The 11,290-nt window shown below is 39.5% G+C and overlaps 1 protein-coding gene across 1 annotated transcript in view; it reads right to left on the reverse strand.

The window, feature by feature from the left end:
- Positions 1–792: 792 nt before the first annotated feature.
- Positions 793–11,290, reverse strand: part of GREB1 (growth regulating estrogen receptor binding 1) — a 101,404-nt gene continuing 90,906 nt past the window's right edge. Inside the window, exons 31-32 of the mRNA XM_066597185.1 lie at positions 7,618–7,756; positions 793–3,525 (exon numbers count right to left, since the gene is read on the reverse strand). Coding sequence (XP_066453282.1) covers positions 3,362–3,525; positions 7,618–7,756 — 303 coding nt within the window. The 3' untranslated portion in view covers positions 793–3,361. The remainder of the gene's footprint in view (positions 3,526–7,617; positions 7,757–11,290) is intronic.

Here is an 11,290-nt window from a genome sequence, read left to right on the forward strand (position 1 = left end):
GAGCCAGAGACTTACACTTCATATAACCTACACCACTTACTGGCAGACGCAGGAATCACAGTAAAATCCATGGGATTTCCTGTCATACATAACGAATGTGCTTATGACTGTACACCATCATCATAAATCAATGGAGTCAGTTTCAAAAACTGCTGTGAAATATGAAGGAAAGGTCACAAGAAAACAAGAGAAACGAGAGCGGAGGAAGAGGAATAGTTCACATTATTGTAAAATGTTACACTTTAGCTTAAAGGGGTATTTTGGGTATTTACTACTGAGGACCTATCCTCAGGACAAGCTGCTCGGTAGGTGACCACTGCTCAGTATCACCAACGATCAGCTGATCCTCCAGTCTGCTGTCAGTGCAATGGGGCCCTACGTCCGAATTGGTGGTCAGGGCAGGAAGTGTAATAAAAAGCATTGATTAATATAGGAGTGAAGCCGGCTATTACACTTATGGCCCCCATCGATACGGACATTCGGCACGCTGCACAGACGGCAGGTCGGAGGATCAGCTGAACGACATGAATCCCGAGCAGCTGATCTCCACTGATTAAATACTGATAACTACAGATGATCGAGTATACTCGCTAAGGCACATTACTCGAGCGAGTAGTGCCTTAGCCGAGTATTCTCCCGCTCGTCTCTAAAGATTCGGGGCCGACGGGGGGCGGGGAGCGGCGGGAGAGAGCAGGGAGGAACGGAGGGGAAATCTCTCTCTCCCTCGCTCCCCCCCCCCCACCCCCTCTGCTCCCCGACGCAACTCACCTGTCACCCGCAACGGCCCCCGAATCTTTACAGACGAGCGGGAGGATACTCGGCTAAGGCACTACTCGCTCGAGTTGTTAGCCTTAGCGAGTATACTCACTCATCTCTACTGATAACCTATCCTGAGACAAGCACATCAATGGTAAGTGGCCAAAATACCCCTTTAAAGAGTATTTTCACCTTCCCTACAAATGTATTGTCCCAATATATCTATATCTAAGCAACCTTGCAAATGGTCTTTAGTTCAAATTTCTTATCAGTTTGTGTCTACAGCTCCTATGAAGACACATGCATCTCCATGGTAACAGAAAACAACCACTTTGTATTCTAGCCTTCCAGTTGTACTCTCCTTCCATCTGTGCTTTCCTTTAAAGCAACCCTCCAGTCCCGGGACAAAGTTTCTCCCAGGACCAGAAGGAGGGTGTAATATTACCTGCCGCTTTCCCTTTCTAGCATTGTATTGGATATCTCTTGGATATGCCAGTCTCCGGCCCCTCTGCTCTTCCGAAATAGACTCACCAGTTTTCACGCAACTCTATGCACAATGTGCACTGGTTGTGTATTGGTAGTCTAAGACTACTAGATGCTGCTCTCTGATTGGGAAGCATTGGTCTTGTGAGCACTGGCCAATCAGAAAGCAGACTACTGATGCACAGTGTGTGTTGGGTAGAGATATAAGCCATGCCACCATCTTCAAAGATCAAAGAAGGGCTGGGAATTGTTAGATCCAGGTGAGCAGACCACAAAAGGAGAGCAACAAGTCCCCCTTTTGGTTCAGGGACAATTTTTTACACTGGCACTCACCCTTTCCGATGTTTGACTCTGGATCTGCCAGTTCTCAGCCCCTCTGGACTTCCAAAATAGCTACATAGGTTTCCAAACCATCCAATGCACACTTTGTTACTGGTGCATCAGTAAGCTAAGGTCCTTCATGCTGCTCTGATTGTAACAGGAGCGATGCCATCTTGAAAGATTAAAGAAGAACTGGGAATTGGCACATCTGAGGTAGAAATCCGTAAAGGGAGAGGGGCAGGTAATATAATGCCCCCTCCAGTCCAGGAACAAATTTTGTTTCCAGGACCAGAGGGTCACTTGAAGCTAACATACATGTGGTAGGTTCATAAGAAATAAGGGGTAGATAGAAGAGTGTCATCAAGATCAGACTACATGGGGTTTGCTTTCTGTTACCATGGAGAGACATAGGTCTGCATAAACATACAACATAGGGCATTTTTAAGACTTAATGCAAAGTTGCATCCTTCTGCATTTTATATGCTGGGTCTATACTAAGTTGGGGGGGGGGGCATGGAGATCTGAGTAAGCATACTCTATGTGGTGCACATAAAGGGGAGTTAGACAAAGGACCTATCATGACTCCATCACCCCATGGCCCACAAACACATGGTGCCTGCCCCAGTTTGCACACCTGCTTATGGTTACCAAAAATTATGCCCTTACTATATAAAGTATCTATACTATAGGTTAAGGCTCTTTTACATGGGCCAATGATTGGGTATGTACATTTGTGTCAACTGATCATCAGCCCACATAACCGAACAAGCAAATGTTCCTTCATCATCTGACCATGTTTTTAGTGCTCGCTCGTCAGCAGTACATCTCCCCATGTTAAGGCGGAGACGTGCTGCTGAGGAATGTATTCTGTATGGGGATGAACAACTATAGTAATGATCATCACCCCCATTCTAGCAATAATCTGCCCATGCGACTACTGTTAATGAGCACCGACTAACATACTCATTGTCAGTCAGCACTCTTTACCATGAAAGTGAATTCTGTTCTCAGTGCACCTGCCTTTAAAGGGGTTGTCCAGTTATAAACTATTGATGGCTTGTCCTTAAGATAGGTTATCAATAGTAGATCAATGGTGGTCTGCTGCTTGAGATCCCCACCGATTAGGTGTTTGCTGGATCATATGCTCATGCACTGAGCTGATTTCTGCAAGAAGTGGGCAGCTTCAATCTCCCTACAGTGGCGAGGCTTAGTACTACACACAAAATTCCCGTGGACTTGAACAGAAACTTTGTCTTGTAATACCAAGCCTGGCCACTGCAGTAGGAATGGAACTGTCTGCTTCCTGCAGAAATCAGTTCAGTGCACTATCTCATCCACCTGGCAAACAGCTGATCAGTGGGGGTCCCAGGCAGGCAATCCCTACCAATGTACTATTGATGGCCATCCTAACGATCTCCCATTAACTGTTTATAAATGGACAGACCCTTTAATACAACTCCTCCAGCTGCCATTTTACATCACAAAACCTCTTTAAATGCCGAGAATATTAATAATTGCCCTTATTAAAAAAATAAAAAAGGAACAAACAATAATAGTAAAGTGTCCCTATTCAGTGCCTAAAGTATATACAAATACATATTACATATAAATAAACTAGGAATGTAACTGATATGTATGTTTGTCCTTGTTACCATGCCAGGTATTGCTGTTTGTCAGCTCCAACATTGTAACTCAGTCCTATCCAGTGCAAAACATAAGAGTCCTGTTCTATACAAAGAGTCCAGGTGAGGGCCGCAGCCAAATGCCCCATGGGTTTATCTGGACCATGTTTTGTTTTTTTTTAAACATGGCGGCCAGTCAAGATAAACAAGGGTTTGTCTTCCTTGGCGTTGGCTGTTTGGAACTCATCTCGTAGACGGAACTGCCATTCGTCCTCCAGCTCCAGTCTGACTACTGTCTGGCGGAGAGCATTGCGGTCTTGGCACACAACACACAAGGTGGCATCTAAAGGGTAAAAAGACATGGTCAAGATGTATGACTACAATGTATAATTAATTAGTTATACTAGAGACATGAATCATGTAGGAGACATATAGAGCATCCAATCAAGTAGTAGAATTCCGTGTAAACTGCAAAGTCCCACTTGCTTTGGTTGCAGTTCTACCTCATTATACGAGGCACAGCAATAATTAGTGACATCTATCTTCTTGGGAGAGAGTCTGCGGTAGTCAGAAATCAACTTCTCAAGTCATCACTAGTTCAGGTTTGTATACTGTCCCCCATGCTTTACACTGCAGCTTTATTTGTACGCACAAGAGACCAGGAAATGAGTGTATAAAATACAGATTTTAGACTACAGCAAGAATAAAAATGATTGTAAACTAAAAGTAACGTAACTACCTGGTAGTAGTAGTTACTACACTGAGGGAAAGAAGCCTTAAGAGGTTGGCAATACCTGAAGCGGAGCTCTGACAATTGAACCAAGATGAAAACATTACACTTTGTGCACTATATGTAATGTTTTGATATTCGAAGTTCTTTCCCCCCATCAGTCAAAATTATGAGTCGATTGATGTCTGAGATTTGCTGGGATGTTCCGCTATGTACGAGGCAAGCAGAGCTGCTTCATTCAGTGTCTGGATACAGAGCAATTTATAAAGCATACTGAAAAGTTACTTTATTCGACACACCGGTCCTATTGGTGCTTTCCTGTGAGGAAATTAGACCTGTGATCCCGGAGTGCAGCATGAAATCAAGTGACAAGTTATCCGTGGATCAGTGTCGGTTCGACTCCACATTAGAATGGGAAAATTTAGTACTCTGAGTGACTTGCAAAGAGTCCTGATCATTAGTCCCAGACTAGCAGGGGCCAAAAACGGCCAACTGTGTTGGGTTTTCTCATGTAATAGTGTGTAGAGTATACCAAGAATGATGTGATCGAAGAAAAACATCCAGCGGAAGGGTATCCTGTGGATGGAAACAGTTAGTTGATAAAAGGGGTCAGAGGGAGGATGTCAAGAATTGTAACAAATACACGGTGTACAATGACGTAAATTGTAGCCAAACACAATGCTGATGCTCTGAATACTGTGTCTGAATCATTGTTCCTTAGCATGAATGGGCTATAACAGCAGACGCCATTACTGTCTAAGAAAGACAGAAAGACAAGACTCCAGTGGGCAACAGAGAACAAAAACTGGATGACTTAGAAGTGGGGGAAAAAAATTGCCTGGTCAGATGAATCCAGATTTCTGTTGCACCATGCTGATGGGAGGTCAGAATTTCGCACAAGCAGCATGAATTGCTGAACCCTTCCTGTCAGCTGGGGCATTTAATTTATAGCAACTACAAGAAGCTTCCTTTCCACAGCGGCCGATATTCATGCAGAACAATTTCAACACCTACTGGAATCTATGCCATGATGAATTGCAGCAGTTCTGAGGGCCAAAGGAGGTCGATCGTGCTACTAGATGGGGGTCTTTAACCCCTTTCCGCCCCATGACATAAGGGTACGTCATGGGAGGCGGGTACTTCCCGCAAAATGACGTACCCTTACGTCATGGGGATAGTGCGAGATCATAGCAGATCTCGTGCTATCCCGCAGCAGGAGCCGGCTGTCACTAGTAGCCGGTATCCCTCTGCAACAGCGGGGGGCATCAGAGATGCGCCCCCCGATGTTAACCCCTTCCCTGCCGCGATCTAAGTAGATCGCGGCAGGGAAAGGGTTCACAGAGGGAGCGCGCTCCCTCTGTGTCTCCAGCCGGCTCTCGCAATATTATTGCGAGAGCCCGGCTGGTTGCTATGGCAAGAGGACGCCGGATGCCGGCGTCTTGTATTGCCATAGCCTGTGATCGCTATAGTAAGCGATAAGGCATGGCAGGGAAGAAGCCCTGCCATGCCTTATCACAGCGATCTGCAGTGCTGCAGTAAAAGTCCCTCAGAGGGACACAGATTGTGTAAAAAAAGAGAAAAATAAAGTTCAAAAAATAAAAATGTAAAAAAAAGTTAAAAAAACCTTTTTTTATGCTTTTTCTCATATTAGCATAAAAAATGTAAAAAAAATTAAAAACCCCACATATTTGGTATCAACGCATCCATAACGACGTGTACAATACATTGAACATGCTTTTTATCCTGCACGGCAAAAAGCTTAAAACAAAATGCTAAAAAACGGAGGCAAAATGCTAATTTTTAGCATTTTGCCTCCCATAAAACGCAATAAAAGTGATAAAAAAACAACGTATGTACCCCAAAATGGTACCAATAAAAACTACAGCTCATCTCGCAAAAAAAAAGCCCTCACAGAGCTCCGTTCATGGAAAAATAAAAAAGTTAAAGCACTTTGAATACAGTGAGTTTAGAAAAAAATAATAATTTCCAAAAAAAGGGTTTTTATTGTGTAAAAGTGGAAAAAACCTAAAAAAAATATAAGAATTTTGGTACTGTTGTAACCGTACCGGCCCGCAGAAAAAAATGTAGTGTGTCATTGATGCTGCATAATTAACGCTTTAAAAAAAAAAATCTATGGCAGAATTGATGCGTTTTCTCTCCCTACGATCATAAAAAAAAATAATAAAAGTTTTACAATATAGTCTATGTACCCAAAAATAGTACCAAAAAATCTACAGTTCACCACGCAAAAAACAAGCCCTCATACGGCCGCGTCCACGGAAAAATAAAAAGTTATGGCTTTTGAAAAATGGAGATGGAAAAATACCAAAAATCGTTTGGTCCTCAACGCCAAAATAGGTCATGTCATTAAGGGGTTAAAGTGGCCATTCACTGTACTGCATAACCTGATGATCGTTTTCTTATGAAGGGCAGACATGAATATATTTCCTCTTTTACAGGGGGTCTACATTTACCTCTTTTTCACTTCAAACACTAAAATAATAACAACCCAGGGAGAATGCGCTGAGCATGTACACTGGCACGTTTCTTCTAATTGGAGAGCTCTTTCCATGCTGTGATCTGGATATAGTAATGTTAAAGACGAGACATTCTAATTAAACCCTCTGAACAGACCTTCGATGTGTTTGCTTTCATGCATATTATGGTATTGTACACAGGTACTTAAAAAATTGCACAAGAGATTGTTGGGTGCGACTAGTATCGGACAGCACTCCGACATTGCGTCCGTCTGCTGAACCCCGCACATTGACATGTGATATAGGACAAGAATAGGATATGCTGCAATCATTTTTTAACTTGGACTAACTAAAGAATGGGGAGGAGTGACTGCATATACTAATAGCCTGCACATGTGAACGATACCAAAGATGTCAGCCATAGATGGGTGGTGACCCACCATACAGGATATCAACCCTGGCTGATATGACAGCGGGTTACCCTGTATCTCCAAGGTGGGCCACACTGGCTGACATCTTGGGCTCCCCCACCAACTAGCAAACTACATACAAAGATACTAATGCATACTAATAAAATGCGTGTGTTGGTACTGCATTTTGGCCAAAACGCATAGGCTGACGGACCGCGTCGAGGTCACACCGCTTCCGTCAGTACAGGTTGAGTGGGTGACTGCATATTAGCCTGCCAGGAACAAGCTGCTCCTCCACACATTATTGTCTGGCTGACTACATATCTTCAGGGCTTAAGGCCAGTGCGCCTGCCCTACGGCGATTGTGCCGGTGGCGATAGTGCCTGCCTTATGGCGATCGTGCCTATGGCGACCGTGTCTGCTTTGCAGACCTTCAGGTATTGTATTTTTGGCTTTTTCAGTGAATATGTGTTTTTTTTTGTTTTTTTCTTTTTCCTCACCTCTGTGATTTTAACTAAAGAATGGGCGCTATTTCCCACCAATTTTTAGATTGATTTTTCGGTACGAAAATCTGACAGAAATATCGTCTGTGTGCATGTAGCCTTAATTTGAAAAATGTAATTACTAGCTGCGAGTGAGTTATCCTCTGGGATACAGCAGACTGCACTGAATCACTGGGCTGGGATGCTCGTTTAATGAAGATACAAGTAGTAATTAGGATGGATGCTTGTGATATTTTATGCTTAATTGACATCCAGAGATGTGTGTGCTGAGGGATTGCCGTTGTGTGCATTGTGATATCTCCATGCCTGACTTACCCTTGAGGAACTCAAACTTCTTTAAGAAACTGGCAACAACAAAAGAGTCACAGAGGTGCAGCAGGAGCCCACTGAACGCCATGTTGGGGCAACTAATGTTAATGGAGTGCGGCCGCGAGCTGACATAGCAAACAGAAATCTGCAAAAGAAAGTATGGTAATTAATGACTGAGATAGATAGATAGATAGATGGATATGAGATAGATATAAGATAGATAGATAGATAGATATGAGATAGATAGATATTAGATAGATAGATAGATAGATAGATAGATAGATAGATAGATAGATAGATAGATAGATAGATAGATAGGAGAGGGATAGATAGAGAGATAGATAGATAGATAGATAGATAGATAGATAGATAGATAGATAGGAGATAGATAGATAGGAGATAGAGAGATATTAGATAGATAGATAGATAGATAGATAGATAGATAGATAGATAGGAGAGGGATAGCTAGATAGATAGATAGATAGATAGATAGATAGATAGATATGAGATAGATAGATAGATAGATAGATAGATAGATAGATAGATAGATAGATAGATAGATAGGAGATAGAGAGATACTAGATAGATAGATAGATAGATAGATAGATAGGAGAGGGATAGCTAGCTAGATAGATAGATAGATATGAGATAGATAGATAGATAGATAGATAGGAGATAGAGAGATATTAGATAGATAGATAGATAGATAGATAGATAGATAGATAGATAGATAGATAGATAGATAGATAGATAGGAGAGGGATAGCTAGATAGATAGATAGATAGACAGATAGGAGATAGAGAGATATTAGATAGATAGATAGATAGATAGATAGGAGAGAGATAGATAGATAGATAGATAGATAGATAGATAGATAGATAGATAGGAGAGGGATAGCTAGCTAGCTAGATAGATAGATAGATAGATAGATAGATAGATAGATAGGAGATAGAGAGATATTAGATAGATAGATAGGAGAGAGATAGATAGATAGATAGATAGATAGATAGATAGGAGAGGGATAGATAGATAGATATCAGATAGAGAGATATTAGATAGATAGATAGATAGATAGATAGATAGATAGATAGATATGAGATAGATAGATAGATATGAGATAGATAGATAGATATGAGACAGATAGATAGATAGATAGATATGAGATAGATAGATAGGAGATAGAGAGATATTAGATAGATAGATAGATAGATAGATAGATAGATAGATAGATAGATAGATAGATAGAAGAGGGATAGCTAGATAGATAGGAGATAGATAGATAGATAGATAGATAGATAGATATGAGATAGATAGATAGATAGATAGATAGATAGATAGATAGGAGATAGAGAGATATTAGATAGATAGATAGATAGATAGATAGATAGATAGATAGATAGATAGATAGATAGGAGATAGAGGGATATTAGATAGATAGATAGATAGATAGATAGATAGATAGGAGATAGATAGATAGATAGATAGATAGAAGAGGGATAGATAGATAGGAGAGGGATAGATAGATAGATATCAGATAGATAGATAGATAGATAGATAGATAGATAGATAGGAGATAGATAGATAGATAGGAGATAGAGAGATATTAGATAGATAGATAGATAGATAGATAGATAGATAGATAGATAGATAGATAGGAGAGGGATAGCTAGATAGATAGATAGATAGATAGATATGAGATAGATAGATAGATAGATTGATAGATAGGAGATAGAGAGATATTAGATAGATAGATAGATAGATAGATAGATAGATAGATAGATAGATAGATAGGAGAGGGATAGCTAGATAGATAGATAGATAGATAGATAGATAGGAGATAGAGAGATATTAGATAGATAGATAGATAGATAGATAGATAGGAGAGAGATAGATAGATAGGAGAGGGATAGCTAGCTAGCTAGCTAGATAGATAGATAGGAGATAGAGAGATATTAGATAGATAGATAGATAGATAGATAGATAGGAGAGAGATAGATAGATAGATAGATAGATAGATAGATAGATAGATAGATAGGAGAGGGATAGATAGATAGATAGATAGATAGGAGAGGGATAGCTAGATAGATAGATAGATAGATAGATATGAGATAGATAGATAGATAGATAGATAGATAGATAGATAGATAGGAGATAGAGAGATATTAGATAGATAGATAGATAGATAGATAGATAGATAGATAGGAGAGAGATAGATAGATAGATAGATAGATAGATAGATAGGAGAGGGATAGCTAGATAGATAGCTAGATAGATAGATAGATAGATAGATAGGAGAGGGATAGATAGATAGATAGATAGGAGATAGATAGATAGATAGATAGATAGATAGATAGATAGATAGATAGATAGGAGATAGATAGATAGATAGATAGATAGAAGAGGGATAGATAGATAGGAGAGGGATAGATAGATAGATATCAGATAGATAGATAGATAGATAGATAGATAGATAGATAGATAGGAGATAGATAGATAGATAGGAGATAGAGAGATATTAGATAGATAGATAGATAGATAGATAGATAGATAGATAGATAGGAGAGGGATAGCTAGATAGATAGATAGATAGATAGATATGAGATAGATAGATAGATAGATTGATAGATAGGAGATAGAGAGATATTAGATAGATAGATAGATAGATAGATAGATAGATAGATAGATAGATAGATAGATAGGAGAGGGATAGCTAGATAGATAGATAGATAGATAGATAGATAGATAGATAGGAGATAGAGAGATATTAGATAGATAGATAGATAGATAGATAGATAGGAGAGAGATAGATAGATAGGAGAGGGATAGCTAGCTAGCTAGCTAGATAGATAGATAGGAGATAGAGAGATATTAGATAGATAGATAGATAGATAGATAGATAGGAGAGAGATAGATAGATAGATAGATAGATAGATAGATAGATAGATAGATAGGAGAGGGATAGATAGATAGATAGATAGATAGGAGAGGGATAGCTAGATAGATAGATAGATAGATAGATATGAGATAGATAGATAGATAGATAGATAGATAGATAGATAGATAGATAGGAGATAGAGAGATATTAGATAGATAGATAGATAGATAGATAGATAGGAGAGAGATAGATAGATAGATAGATAGATAGATAGATAGATAGATAGGAGAGGGATAGCTAGATAGATAGCTAGATAGATAGATAGATAGATAGATAGGAGAGGGATAGATAGATAGATAGATAGGAGATAGATAGATAGATAGATAGATAGATAGATAGATAGATAGATAGATAGATAGATAGATAGGAGATAGAGAGATATTAGATAGATAGATAGATAGATAGATAGATAGATAGATATATAGATAGGAGAGGGATAGCTAGATAGATAGATAGATAGATATGAGATAGATAGATAGATAGATAGATAGATAGATAGATAGGAGATAGAGAGATATTAGATAGATAGATAGATAGATAGATAGGAGAGGGATAGCTAGATAGATAGATAGATAGATAGATAGATAGATAGATAGATAGATAGATAGATAGGAGATAGAGAGATATTAGATAGATAGATAGGAGAGAGAGAGATAGATAGATAGATAGATAGATAGATAGATAGATAGATAGATAGGAGAGGGATAGCTAGCTAGCTAGATAGATAGATAGATAGATAGGAGA

This window comes from Eleutherodactylus coqui, chromosome 1, assembly GCF_035609145.1.
Source record: "Eleutherodactylus coqui strain aEleCoq1 chromosome 1, aEleCoq1.hap1, whole genome shotgun sequence".
In the NCBI taxonomy this organism is placed as follows: Eukaryota; Metazoa; Chordata; class Amphibia; order Anura; family Eleutherodactylidae; genus Eleutherodactylus; species Eleutherodactylus coqui.